This window comes from Salmo salar, chromosome 07 (genome assembly GCF_965601325.2).
Source record: "Salmo salar chromosome 07, fSalSal1, whole genome shotgun sequence".
Classification (NCBI taxonomy): domain Eukaryota; kingdom Metazoa; phylum Chordata; class Actinopteri; order Salmoniformes; family Salmonidae; genus Salmo; species Salmo salar.
The window spans coordinates 18,007,026-18,022,860 of NC_138297.1; the positions used below are offsets into that span (position 1 = coordinate 18,007,026).

Below are 15,835 nucleotides of genomic sequence, written 5' to 3' on the forward strand. Positions count from 1 at the left end.
TTCAGTGACACAATTCTAAGCTAGTTCAAAGATAGGGGAGAAAATGATATTAGTCCAAAACCACTCAAAAGAAGGGAATAGCTTGTGGAATCTAGAGAAATAGGCCTATTTAAACAAGTACTTCCAAGGACTCACAGTTAGTGCCTGCTATTATGGCGGCAGATGCCCATTTCAAAGTCCCACCAACCAGAAAGCAAAATAACAAAAACACAAAAAGGAAGGCAGTAAGGTCTGTTACCAAAATGCTCTTGAATGGTCAATGTCAGGCAAGAGGAGTGTTCACGATCTGCCAATGCTAAGGGAATTGAGGAATTTTAAGCCCCTGTTAGGAGCTTTCTGAAAACACTACACAGATGAATCCATAGCCTCCAGCACCAGGGTATCTGATCACTGATAAGCATGCACAAGCACGGGACAAATAATAATTCAATGTAGCCTCTAAATGCTATTGCAAATATTACATGACAACTTGGACACTGAATCATGACTGTTCGTGACTGACTACTTTACAATGTTGTGAGTAATGCCTCGGGATACAGTCTAACTATAGAAGCTCATGCCTTTGTTAGCCAACTCGCCCAGCTGAATCAGTAGGTGTCAGCAGAGTTGTAAAGGCATAAAACAAGCTGGTTTTTACAAGCCTTCACATCTCCCATTAAAAGACGCAAGAGACGTATTCCATTTTCTATTGCGCCAATCAATTTGTCCCAGACATTTGTTTATATTTTAATTTCAAAGCTCTGCCAATCGACCTCAGTGACATGATATTGACATGATATTTGGTTTGGAGTTAGCCGTATTAGATTTGATGGTTTGGAATCTTGAGTTTGCCAGCAGAGAGCAAATATGGGTCCTGTGTTGCTTTGTTAATGAGGTGGTTTTCAGGATAAATAGCATAGCGTTTCTTCGCCACATGCTCATTGAAAGAGCTAAGCAGCTCCTCCAAAACCACAGCTCCATTGAACATGGCGTTCAGCAAACATTATTAAACGTCTGTGAAAGGGGGAACCGACAGCAAACACCCAAGCCCAAACCCTATCCTAAAACAGTGATTCCCAACTCCAGTCCTCCAGTGTCCCGAACTTCGCACATTTTTGTTGCAGCCCCGGACAAGCACACCTGATTCAACTAATCATCGAGCCCTCAATAAGTGGAATCAGGTGAGTTTGTCTGGGGCTACAACAAAAATGTGTGCTGGTTGGAATACTCGAGGAGTTGGGAAACCCTGTCCTAAAACCCTTGCACAAGAGCCTTTTGGTGAGGTCGTAAATAAATAGGTTGACATCATATTCTGTGAGCCTGTTTTATTCAATAACCTCAGAGTTGCGTGTTGTGGAGAGCTTAATAAACACACAATAAAAAGCAAACATACAGGAAGCAGAAAGCCGCATTCAAGACAAAGGCACACAAAAAGTGACTATTATTGTTCAACAAAAAAGTCCATGGAGGGACAAAACGCCCCATTTGGCCCATGCTTGTTTTGGAACACTTTCGTTGAACTCAACTTAAAGCGTATTACTTTGCCTAGTACATACAGGTGCAGGAAACAAATATATGTGCTGTGTTCTGTCATCACAGATAAAGTGAATGTAAGAACAAGTGTAAGGAAAAGAGAAATGTACTCACCACCTTCTGAGGAAGCAGCCGACTGAAAGACAACAAAGAGAGACATGAGTGAGAAGATGCCGTCATGACCTCCTCCTGCTCTGAGGCAAGGAACCACTGGAGCCTGAGCACAGAATGTCTCTCCAGGCATCCCACCAGTGTGTGTGTGTGTGTGTGTGTGTGTGTGTGTGTGTGTGTGTGTGTGTGTGTGTGTGTGTGTGTGTGTGTGTGTGTGTGTGTGTGGCTATTATTGTGGGATGTGGGTGTATCCAGCCCAGGGCCTCTGCACACACACACAGCTGCTCACACCTCAAGAATGGGTCCCACTTCTCACCACACACACACTCACTATCTATGACTCACACGCTTTGGACACACAAAAACACACTCGGAGCACATGAACACATTCGGAGATGCACACTCTCTCTCACACACACACACACACACACACACACACACACACACACACACACACACACACACCACACACACACACACACACACACACACACACACACACACACACACACACACACACACACACACACACCAAGTGGCATGTTCCCTCTCACTGGTGTGGTGGTCAGACTAGAAGTCATCATGAGGAGCCAAGTAAGCGGCCGTTGCTTGCACTAATAGGCCACTTTTCACATGCTAATTCAGGGGCTGAGTGGGCAATGAAAGTCTATATAAGACTATAGGCCACAGAGTGATCAGCAATTCTGACAAGCATCTTTGGAAAGACAAAAACAAAAAAAACACAAAGCCTGGGTGTAATCATTATGCCGATTTTGTTGCGAAACGTTTTGTCTGTTTACTCCAAACGGAAAATGCAAACAAGAGTTTCTATTGGACAAATTCAAGTAGGTCCCTCCCTGTTTGTTTCCGTTTGTTTCTTAAACGGTAAATGGTTTCTGTAATGAATACACACTCCTGGAATTTCATTTTTGGCATATTTATTATAGAAATGGTCTCTTCTCTTCACAAGAATAGGTTGATTTTATGCAGCAGCTACAAATGTTTACTTAGCAAACAATTTGAAGACTGCTGGTGAGAGAATGGCAAAAAAACAGGGATATCTGTTAACATTGGTTTAGTAAGGCTAAAATAAAGGTTTACAGCTGAAAGGCAAATATTTTCAAATGCAGCAGAGGAAATGAGTTGAGCATCGTTCAGCTTTGTCCAAGAACACACTATTAATTAGTGTGTTGGAGGATTCATTTAGAAAGAGAGACCGAATCCCTACGAGGTTATGAGAAGCCACTTCAGCGTGAACATGCTGGTAGATACAGTCACCTCCAAAATGATTGGCACCCTTAGTAAAGATGAGCAAAAAAAACTCTTTATAATAAATAATACAAATACTGAGCTGTATTGTACGCTGAAAACAATTGAGAAATTCAATATTTTATAATAATACAATTGCTCAGAGGAAGAGATTTTGTTTAACAAGTAATTTCAAAATATCTCTAAAAGGGATAAGGATATAGCCTTTTTCTAAAATGTTAAAATTTGATTGGAGAACACATTTGAAGGCATATTTGACCATTCCTCCATACAGAATCTTTCCAGATCCTTGATATCCTTTGTCTGCTCTTATGAACTGCCCTCTTCAATTCAAACCACAGGTTTACAATGGGGTTCAAGTCCGGAGACAGCGACGGCCATGGCAAAATGTTGATTTTGTTGTCCATTAAATATTTCTTTGTGAATTTTGATTAGTACTTGGGGTTATTGTCTTGCTGGCCAAGTTTCAGCCTCCTGCCAGAGGCAACCAAGTTTTTGGCTAAATTGTCCTGTTACTTGGTAAAGTTCATGACCTTAACAAGGGCCCCAGGACCAGTGGAAGCAAATAGCCCCATGTCACGGCTGTTCGAAGGAGCGGACCAAAATGCAGCGTGTTCGTAGTTCCACATATTTATTAAACGTGAAACTGAATGCAATACACTTAAATACTTGAATATACAAAAACAACAAACCGTGACGCAGAGGAAAACACACTACTCAAAAGATAATAACCCACAAACAGGAAGAGAAAAAACCCTACTTAAATATGATCTCTAATCAGAGGCAATGAGGATCAGCTGCCTCCAATTAGAGATCAACCCCAAACAATCCCAACATAGAAATAGAGAAACTAGAACTTAAACATAGAAATAGAAAACATACAACAACCCAAAACACCTCCTGTCACGCCATGCCCTACTCTACTATAGAAAATGACATCTTACTAGGGTCAGGACGTGACACCCCATAACATCAAAGATCCACCACCATATTTTACCGTAGGTACGAGGTACTTTTCTGTCCACCGGATGTGTCTAGACAAGGCACTTCCAACCAGGCTAATGCTTGAGATAAATCATATAGATGGCGCCGGAAGATGGCGCCGGAAAAAATGGAAGCTGTTTTACGGGCGCCTAACCAATTGTGCTATTATGTGTTTTTTGTCACGTTATTTGTAACTTATTCTGTACATAATGTTTCTGAAACCGTATTTTACGGCAAAAAAGAGCTTCTGGATATCAGGACAGCGATCACTCACCTCGGATTAGACAAAGATTTTTTCTTCAACAAGCAGGACGCACAGGATGTACTTCAGACACCCGACAAGGCCGAAATCCCCGTCATTGGCAAGAGAAAGAGACGCAAGTATAGAGGACACAGGGCGGGGTGCCTTGTAAGGATCCGCTGATGGCGAGTGGGAAATCTGTCCTTACCATCAATATTACTTGCCAACGTACAATCATTGGACAATAAATTAGATGAGGTACGATCACGAATATCCTACCAACAGGACATCAAATAGTGTAATATCTTATGTTTCACCGAATCGTGGCTGAATGACGAAATGGAAAACATTCAGCTGGAGGGATATACGCTGCACTGTCTAGACAGAACAGCACACTCCAGTAAGACGAGGGGGGGAGGGGGGTCTGTGTATATTTGGAAACAACAGCTAGTGCACAAAATCTAAGGAAATCTCTAGATTTTGGTTGCGTATCTCATGATAAGCTGTAGACCACACTATTTTCCAAGAGAGTTTTCATAATTTTTTTCGGGGATGTTGATTTACCACCACAGATGGATGCTGGCACTAATACCGCACTCAGTCAGCTGTATAAGGAAATAAGCAAACAGGAAACCACTCACCCAGTTGCGGCGCTCCTAGTGGCCGGGGACTTTAATGCAGGGAAACTTAAATCAGTTTTACCTAATTTATATTAGCATGTTAAATGCGCAACCAGAGGGCAAAATCTAGATCACCTTTACTCCACACACAGGGACGCGTACAAAGCTCTCCCTCACCCTCCATTTGGCAAATCTGATCATAATTCTATCCTCCTGATTCCTGCATACAAGCAAAAATTAAAGCAGGAAGCACCAATGACTCGGTCTATAAAAAAGTGGTCAGATGAAGCAGATGCTAAACTACAGGACTGTTTTGCTAGCACAAACTGGAATATGTTCCGGGATTCTTCCGATGCCATTGAGGAGTACACCACATCAGTCACTGGCTTTATCAATAAGTGCATCGAGGACGTCATCCCCACAGTGACTGTACGTACATACCAAAACCATAAGCCATGGATTACAGGCAACATTCGCACTGAGCTAAAGAGTAGAGCTGCCACTTTCTAACCCGGAAGCTTATAAGAAATCCTGCTATGCCCTCCGACGAACCATCAAACAGGCAACCCGCCAATACAGGACTAAGATTGAATCGTACTACACCGGCTCCGACGCACGTTGGATGTTGCAGAGCCTGCAAACTATTACAGACTACAAAGGGAAGCACAGCCGCGAGCTACCCAGTGACACGAGCCTACCAGATGAGCTAAATCACTTCTATGCTCGCTTCAAAGCAAGCAACACTGAGGCATGCATGACAGCATCAACTGTTACGAACTACTGTGTGATCACGCTCTCCGTAGCCAACGTGAGTAAGACCTTTAAACATGTCAACATTCACAAGGCCAGAATGATTACCAGGACATGTGCTCAAAGCATGTGCTGACCAACTGGCAGGTGTCTTCACTGACACGTCCCTGATTGAGTCTGTAATACCAACATGCTTCAAGCAGACCACAGTCCCTGTGCCCAAGAACACTAAGGTAACCTGCCTAAATGAATACGGACCCATTGCACTCACGTCCGTAGCCATGAAGTGCTTTGAAAGGCTGGTAATGGCTCACATTAACATCGTTATCCGGGAAACCCTAGACCCACTCCAATTTGCATAACGCTCAAACAGATCCACAGATGATGCAATCTCTATTGCACTCCACACTGCCCTTTCCCACTTGGACAAAAGGAACACCACGTGAGAATGCTATTCCTTGACTACAGCTCAGCGTTCAACACCATAGTGCCCTCAAAGCTCATCACTCAGCTAAGGATCCTGGGACTAAACACCTCCCTCTGCAACTGGATCCTGAACTTCCTAACAGGCCACCCCCAGGTGGTGAGGGTAGGTAGCAACACATCTGCCACGCTGATCCTCAACACGGGAGGCCCTCAGGGGTGCATGCTCAGTCCCCTCCTGTACTCCCTGTTCACCCATGACTACATGGCCAGGCACGACTCCAACACCATCATTAAGTTTGCAGACGACACAACAGTGGTAGGTCTGATCACCGACAATGACGAGACAGCCTATAGGAAGGAGGTCAGAGACCTGGCCGGATAGTGCCAGAATAACAACCTATCCCTCAACATAATCAAGACAAAGGAGATGATTGTGGACTACAGGAAAAGGAGGACCGAGCACGCCCCAATTCTCATCGACAGGGCTGTAGTGGAGCAAGTCGAGAGCTTCAAGTTCCTTGGTGTCCACCTCACCAACAAACTATCATGGTCCAAACACACCAAGACAGTCGTGAAGAGGGCACGACAAAACCTATTCCCCCTCAGGAGACTGAAAAGATTTGGCATGGGTCCTCAGATCCTTAAAAGGTTCTACAGCTGCAACATCGAGAGCATCCTGACTGGTTGCATCACTGCCTGGTACGGCAACTGCTCGGCCTCCGACCGCAAGGCACTACAGAGGATAATGTGTACAGCCCAGTACATCACTGGGGCTAAGCTGCCTGCCATCCAGGACCTCTACACTAGGCGGTGTGAGAGGAAGGCCCTAAAAATTGTAAAAGACCCCAGCCCCCCAGCAGACTGTTCTCTCTGCTACCACATGGCTAGCGGTACTGGAGCGCCAAGTCTAGGACCAAAAGGCTACTCAACAGCTTTTACCCCCAAGCCATAAGACTCCTGAACAGGTAATCAAACGGCTACCCATTGTGTATCGCCACCCCCCCGGCATCCCCTCATTTATGCTGCTGCTAGTCTCTGTTTATCATCTATGCATAGTTACTTTAACTATTCATTCATGTACATATTACCTCAATTAGCCCGACTAACCGGTGACCCGGACATTGGCTACCCGGACTATTTGCACTGTCTCCCGCCACCCCCCACCTGCCAACACCCTCTTTTACGCTGCTGCTACTCTTTGTTTATCATCTATGCATAATCACTTTAACTATACCTACATGTACATATTACCTCAATTAGCCCGACTAACCAGTGCCCCCAAAGCTTAATGACAAAAGATTGCATAACAAGAGATAATTTAAATATCTTTGTGGATCTACTATTGGTCACAGCTGGGAGAAGCAATTTATGCATCTAAAATAACATCCTTCATTGATCAATGACTTGAGGAATATGACCAGACACATTTTGTACCCGCCCACTGACTGACTCAGTCTCAGAGTCAGTCAGTGGTAAATAATGTTGGACCATCTGAGGGTTAGGGATCACGTTCATGTGCACCCACTGCGGTCCATTCCATTTTGGGAGTGACGGTGACCATATTTAAACCTTGCATCAGGGTTTTCCCTCTCTCACAGAGGCGAAACAAGGGGCAGTCCCAAGAACCACAACATCTAGTCTTCACTCAACAACCACAAGGCTGCTGAACCAACCTCATACAGACGGGTCCTAAAAGCCACCTCTTGTGTGGTGGCTAGAACACATACATAGAACACAAAAATCTCTAAAACTGGAAACACTTATCTCCCTCACTAGCTTTAAGCACCAGCTGTCAGAGCAGCTCACAGATTACTGCACCTGTACATAGCCCATCTATAATTTAGCCTAAACAACTACCTCTTCCCCTACTGTATTTATTTATTTATTTATTTTGCTCCTTTGCACCCCATTATTTCTATTCCTACTTTGCACTTTCTTCCACTGCAAATCTACCATTCCAGTGTTTTACTTGCTATATTGTATTTACTTTGCCACCATGGCCTTTTTTGCCTTTACCTCCCTTATCTCACCTCATTTGCTCACTTTGTATATAGACTTATTTTTCTACTATATTATTGACTGTATGTTTGTTTTACTCCATGTGTAACTCTGTGTTGTTGTATGTGTCAAACTGCTTTGCTTTATCTTGGCCAGGTCGCAATTGTAAATGAGAACTTGTTCTCAACTTGCATACCTGGTTAAATAAAGGTGAAATAACTAAATAAAAAACATACAGCCAGGAGTCAAAGGGAGAGAAGATGAAGGGGTCAATAGAAAACAGAGGGTGGAGAGAGCACCCACTCAACTGTTGCTTCAGTAGATCTGTCAGTTAAAAGTACTAAAAACACCACCTTTAAATACACAGTAGTCTCCAGTAACCACATTTTATTCTAAACTACAGACAGCCATCATCTATGATATGACACACGTCTTGGTTAGTTTATAACTCATAAAAAGTCCCTACTGAAACCATGCAATTGGGTCATTCTACGAAAGTGGTTGCTTTCCAGTCCACCGCCTTAACCACGAGGAAAAACAGTTAAAACATCAGATAATAACACAAAATATATGCTTTTGTTTTAATTGAAGTGTTTTTGTGTTAATAAAACATATGTAAGACAGTTCTATTGCAAAAAAAATGTTTTATATATCCTAGCTTGTCCCTCGGGTCAGGAGTCGTGGTCAAGTGACATATTTAGAATTGAAAATATATATTTTTTACACACTTTAAATGTCATAATACAAAGGAAAGTAGTATAGTTATTTAGTGGATTACTTAAACTAAAATATCAACTAAATATTATAAATAATTTACAGGGAATACCTCTCAATTTCATGTCCCTCATGTTACCCCATTATAAAAACCACCATAAAAAAAACATGCAACATGCTGGCCAGCTTCTAACTGGGTCAAAGGTTCTTCGGAGGTGGGGCTGTTTTGAAAAGCACATGGTGAGTCTGGAATCTCTCTTCTATTAGCAATTTGATGATTATTTATTATTTATTATTTATTATTCATTTCATGTGAAGCCTTAAGATGTGTCACCGGTGTTCCACAGCTTACAGTAAAGGGAAAAGGGAATTTGATAAAAAATAATTGTGGTTTGAGCCACTATGGCTGCCATCTTTTCATTATCATGAAACTTTTCTGTCTTTGATTATATATTCAAATTAAATAGTCAAATTATATTCTGGAAAGCCTGAATTTTCATCAAAATATGGGTAATACCAGTGACAAAAACGCTACAGGGATTTTTTTTAATATGTTGTAAAAATAGCAAAATACATTAAGCAGTCATGTATGTTAATTTACATTTTTAAGGGGTTGACTATTATCTGACTAAGTATTATTACCGTTGTGCCCTTGAGCAAGGCACTTAACCCTAATTGTTCCTGTAAGTCGCTCTGGATAAGAGTGTCTGCTAAATGACTCAAATGTCAACACAAAATCAGTCGCTATAGTAGAAGCCTAGCCAAATACCGTATAGTCCTAGTAGTAGTATGATATTTCAAGGCCTTGTGTTGTGTTACATTGATGGGAAAAACAGTTGAGATGTCAGCCATATCCTGTTCTCTAGGATGATGGACTTACCAAACAATCTTTAATTCATGTTGCCTCATAGGAGAGCATAATACAGTGCATCTCATCCTGACACATCGCGGATCATAGCCAACCAAGTACCTTCTCTCCTAAATCACTATGTGTCATATGAGAAGCGTTTCTGATGAACGATAATTATACATGTCAGATCATGTCATGTCAGGTTGCCTTTCACATATGTAGGTAACACTTCACGACACATAATCCATAAAAAAATTGCAATTTCAACACTCTTTTGATTTATCTCGCCACACCTACGAAAGTTGTCACACTGGTGATTCACGAAACAGAGTGTGTGTGTGCCTGTGTGCGTGTGTGTGTGTGTGAGTGTGTGTGTGTGTATGTGTGCGTCATCCGTGTGTGTGTGTGTGTGTGTGTGTGTGTGTGTGTGTGTGTGTGTGTGTGTGTGTGTGTGTGTGTGTGTGTGTGTGTGTGTGTGTGTGTGTGTGTGTGTGTGTGTGTGTGTGGTGACAGCCCACAGTGGTTGCTGGGACTACACACACACACACCTCTGTGTGTTTTCCAGCTCATTATTTCCTTCACAGCAGTACACCCCTGTGAAGAGATCAAGTGATGGCTGCCCACCTCTGTTGTCTCAACTGCTCTGCTCTCGTCCTCTGTTCACACCTCCAGTGACTGGCTCTATCCATGGGTGGCACTAGGCAGCCAGGCCATAACTACATATGAGGACTCTGAGGTCAGGACCTCTGTAATTTAAAAAAATAAAATAAAGAAATAAATAATTAGGAACTCAGTCGGGGTCTCAACTTACTGTCGAGGGTTAAAATAGTAGGAGCAATTTTGAAACTCTGTTGTTCATCAGCTGTTTCCATTATGTTGTTGTATGTCACTCAATTAATTAGCCCATGTCAGTAAGAAAAGTTAGATTGGTCAATTTGTCTAGTTAGTCTAGCCAGCTAATCATGGCCCTTAACTCCAGGGGGGGCCACATTGATTTTGTTAGTCATCTCACTCAGATATCATATTAACATGGCATACATCATGGCAAAATGTGTCAAATTACAGGAAATTATATTTTAAAACTGCTACAACAGAAAAAGTTCTGTAAAGCAAATGTATTTGTTAACTTTTATTTAATAAAATACTTTTTCTGCTAACAGATCCCTCTGTACGTATAAAATTATAGTTTTTAATCCCGGTGCTGAGTTCATGTGCGTTCATGTGTAGTGGCTAATTGTATATCTAATAGGCTATGTGTTTGTAAATTGATTGAGACGAATGAAGCAACAGCATCCAATCTGATAATGGCTTGGGTACATTTTCAAAAACTCCAAATAGCATTTTTGAGTTTTAAATTGCATAGAAATGTAGTAAAACAGTTTACTGAAGTCCTGATGTTTTCATATAGCCCAGGTGCTGGTAGAGAACTCAAGGGGGAACACAGATTATACACTGATTCCTAAGAAGTAATGTAGGCTACAGTCAGGTCCAACATTATTTATACCTTTGATAAAGGTGAGAAAAAAATACTGATTTTATTGTATAAAAAATTATCTAAAAAATATGTCAAAATTATTTGTACCCCTAAAGATTCTTATCAATAAAATTAAAACAAAATACCATCTGCATTAACATTCTACTTTTTAAAGTTAATGTCAGTTTAAGGAACTGTCTTGTGGCTTTTACATGGATCCTGTTTCACTGGGGTATAAAAATGATGTAACACACATTTGGATACAAAATGGGTACCAAAAAAATGGCACAAAATTAAATACGACTTACCACTATTAGGGCAACAATTAATATGTTTAAAACCACTGGAACAGTGGTAAACTTGCCTGGTATTGGAAGCAAGTGTATCTTGTCCCCACGCACAGTGAGGAAGATGGTTCGGGAGGCAAAGAAAAGCATGGTCTCATCTTTGGGTCACCAAGTCTCCAAATTTACAATTAGATGTCACCATGCCAATAGGCTCTTTGGAAGGGTTGCCAAAAACAAGCTTTTACTGAGAGCAACCGAAGAATGTAAACGCCTGGAGCTTGCTAAACGGCATTGGCACTTTGATTGGAACCGGTGCTATGGGCAAATGACAAGAAAATTGGTCTCTTTGGCCACGCATACCAGTCGTGGGTTTGTCGTCAAAAGAAGGATGCAGATTATAGAAAACAAGGGTGCCAAAACAAGGGCGGCAATAATTGACACCTTTAGATGTATTTGTATAACTTGTTAAACAAAATCTCTTTCTCTGAGCAATTATATTAGTATAAAATAAAATAATTATATTTTTTTTGCATAAGATATATTGCAGTATTGGTATTATGCATTTTATACAGTCTTTATTGCTCATCTTTATCAAGAGTGCCAATAATTATGGACCTGGCTGTACATCTGATAGTGGCCTCCAAATCAAATCAAATCAAGACAAGCGTATGACAGCCATGTGTAACGAACATACAGTTGAAGTCGGAAGTTTACATACACTTAGGTTGGAGTCATCACAAATTTCTTGTTAACAAACTATAGTTTTGGCAAGTCAGTTAGGATATTACTTGTGTCATGCACAAGTCATTTTTCCAACAACTGTTTACAGAGAGATTATTTCACTTATAATTCACTGTATCACAATTCCAGCGGGTCAGAAGTTTACATACACTAAGTTGACTGTGCCTTTAAATAGCTTGGAAAATTCCAGAAAATGATGTCATGGCTTTAGAAGCTTCTGATAAGCTAATTGACATAATTTGAGTCAATTGGAGGTGCACCTGTGGATCTATTTCAAAGCCTACCTTCATACTCAGTGCCTCTTTGCTTGACATCATGGGAAAATAAAAAGAAATTAGCCAAGACCTCAGAAGAAAAATTGGAGACCTCCACAAGTCTGATTCATCCTTGGGAGCAATTTCCAAACGCCTGAAGGTACCACGTTCATCTGTACAAACAATAGTAGGCAAGTATAAACACCATGGGACCACTCAGCCGTCATACTGCTCAGGAAGGAGACACATTCTGTCTCCTAGAGATGAACGTACTTTGGTGCGATAAGTGCAAATCAATCCCAGAACAACAGCAAAGGACCTTGTGAAGATGCTGGAGGAAACAGGTACAAAAGTATCTATATCCACAGTAAAACAAGTCATATATCAACATAACCTGAAAGGCCGATCAGCAAGGAAGAAGCCAGCTCAAAAACCGTCATAAAAAAGCCCGACTACGGTTTGCAACTGCACACGGGGACAAAGATCGTACTTTTGGAGAAATGTCCTCTGTCTGATGAAACAAAAATGGAACTGTTTGGCCATAATGACCATCGTTATGTTTGGAGGGAAAAGGGGGAGGCTTGCAAGCTGAAGAACACCATCCCACTCGTGAAGCATGGGGGTGGCAGCATCATGTTGTGGGGGTGCTTTGCTGCAGGAGGGACTGGTGCACTTCACAAATTAGATGCCATCATGAGGAAGAAAAATTATGTGGATATATTGAAGCAGCATCTCAAGACATCAGTCAGGAAGTTAAAGCTTGGTCGCAAATGGGTCTTCCAAATGGACAATGACCCCAAGCATATTTCCAAAGTTGTGGCAAAATGGCTTAAGGACAACAAAGTCAAGGTATTAGAGTGGCCATCACAAAGCCCTGACCTCATCCTATAGAACATTTGTGGGCAGAACTGAAAAGGCGTGTGCGAGCAAGGAGGCCTACAAACCTGACTCAGTTACACCAGCTCTGTCAGGAGGAATGGGCCAAAATTCACCCAACTTATTGTGGGAAGCTTGTGACTACCTGAAACGTTTGACCCAAGTTACACAATTTAAAGGCAATGCAACCAAATACTAATTGCGTGTATGTAAACTTCTGACCCACTGGGAATTTTATAAAAGAAATAAAAGCTGAAATAAATAATTCTCTCTACTATTATTCTGACATTTCACATTCTTAAAATAAAATGGTGATCCTAACTGACCTAAAACAGGCAATTTTTACTAGGATTAAATGTCAGGAATTGTGAAAAACTGAGTTTAAATGTATTTGGCTAAGGTGTATGTAAACTTCCGACTTCAACTGTATCCATTGAGACAATGTACAACCACAATGATGTTAAGAAAGAAATAAAACTAAACCTTTCCAATGTAAGCATTAACATATGGCAGCCACAGGCTATGCATACATTTCCAACACAAATGCAGGTTTTTCCTAAACACTGCTTTTTTTGTCCTAAACACCACACATTCAACACTGACCCAGGTACCAAACTGTAGCTCAGCTGAGATGTAGCTCAGGCCACAGCCCACTGCCACCCAACTGTAACTCAGTTGGTAGAGCATGGTGCTTGTAACGCCAGCGTGGTGGGTTCGATTCCCAGGACCACCTGTATGTAAAAATGTATGCACACGTGACTGTAAATCACTTCAGATAAAAGCGTCTGCTAAATGACGTATATTATTATTATATTAAAGACCAGAGTTGTAGAAGAAGTTAAAACTATGGCAGATCACATCCCACTTCACTTGTTTAGGAGGGTTTTGGTTAAGAGATATTCACTTTCTTGATCACAGAGAGAAATGCCTTTTCAACCTTCACGCAAGTTGAAGCAGTTCCTCTGTCCCAAAGCACAACTGTAAAAACAACCGTTACCACAATGAATGTGATTCCCCACTCCAGATTGATGTTAGTGAGAGAGAACGCCCGACACAGCTGTTTTGAGTGGGAGGAGAGGATAGAGAAAGAGAGAGAGGAAAAGAGAGAAAAAGAACAGGAGAGAGAGAGTAATTACTAAAGCAGATGCTTTAACAAAAACAGGAGTCCTTTACCACCACCACAAGACAAAAGAATGAAACCTACGAAGTTCTCAGGAGTTTACTTACGGTGTTGAAGTACCAGGCTTTCTTGAAGGAGAGTCTCTTTTTGAGACTCATTGTTCTCGGAGTCTGGTGTATGTTAACAGGCAGACAGATATGTGTCTGAGCGCATACCTGAACACTCCCCACCAAGGGCGGAGCTTCAATGCAGCCAATAAGGGGAGCCCCCAAGAATGTTTGTCATATCATAAAAAAAAATGGTGACAAAGAAAATAAAATGATATGGTAACACTTTACATGACACCCGGTGTCATAACACGTCATGACAAGGTCTTAACCATGTCATAATGTCATAAAAACTGACATAACTTGTTATAACCTGTCATAATATGGTCATAACACTGTCATGACCCATATATTTAGACTTGTTGTGACATATATTGTGTTATTTTATGGCTGGTTATGACACCTACATAAGAGTGTCAAACCCCACATTTATTCAAATTCATTTTTTTCTCTGCCAAGAAGTTTCCTTTCATTTGAAAGCTTGTTTCTAAAATCCTTTGTTGTTGTTGTAATGAATTCCTTACAGTCATGTTTTTTCATCAAATTTTAAATAACTTGTAGAAAATATGCTTTATGACACTGTCATTAAGCATTATGACCATCCTGTTTCACTTTACTTGGACTAAGAAAATACACTTTATGAAGCATTATGACCATCATAATCATATAAGCCAGATAGGCCTATCACGTAAATGCCCTTATATCAAATCAAATCACATTTTATTTGTCATACAGTGAGGGAAAAAAGTATTTGATCCCCTGCTAATTTTGTACGTTTGCCCACTGACAAAGAAATGATCAGTCTATAATTTTAATGGTATGTTTATTTGAACAGTGAGAGACAGAATAACAACAACAAAAAATCCAGAAAAACGCATGTCAAAAATGTTATAAAAGGATTTGCATTTTAATGAGGGAAATAAGTATTTGACCCCTCTGCAAAACATGACTTAGTACTTGGTGGCAAAACCCTTGTTGGCAATCACAGAGGTCAGGCGTTTCTTGTAGTTGGCCACCAGGTTTGCACACATCTCAGGAGGGATTTTGTCCCACTCCTCTTTGCAGATCTTCTCCAAGTCATTAAGGTTTCCAGTCTGACGTTTGGTAACTCGAACCTTCAGCTCCCTCCACAGATTTTCTATGGGATTAAGGTCTGGAGACTGGCTAGGCCACTCCAGGACCTTAATGTGCTTCTTCTTGAGCCACTCCTTTGTTGCCTTGGCTGTGTGTTTTGGGTCATTGTCATGCTGGAATACCCATCCACGACCCATTTTCAATGCTGGCTGAGGGAAGGAGGTTCTCACCCAAGATTTGACAGTACATGGCCCCGTCCATCGTCACTTTGATGCAGTGAAGTTGTCCTGTCCCCTTAGCAGAAAAACACCCCCAAAGCATAATGTTTCCACCTCCATGTTTGACGGTGGGGATGGTGTTCTTGGGGTCATAGGCAGCATTCCTCCTCCTCCAAACACGGCGAGTTGAGTTGATGCCAAAGAGCTCC

The 15,835-nt window shown here is 41.4% G+C and overlaps 1 protein-coding gene across 2 annotated transcripts in view; it reads right to left on the bottom strand.

Moving 5' to 3' along the window:
- The window catches only part of LOC106608656 (regulator of G-protein signaling 12), an 80,462-nt gene that overhangs the window by 22,114 nt on the left and 42,513 nt on the right, over nt 1–15,835 (bottom strand). For both annotated transcript variants that reach the window (XM_014206742.3, XM_014206743.3), the window contains exon 4: nt 1,627–1,648. In XM_014206742.3, the coding sequence (XP_014062217.3) occupies nt 1,627–1,648 (22 nt within the window). The remainder of the gene's footprint in view (nt 1–1,626; nt 1,649–15,835) is intronic.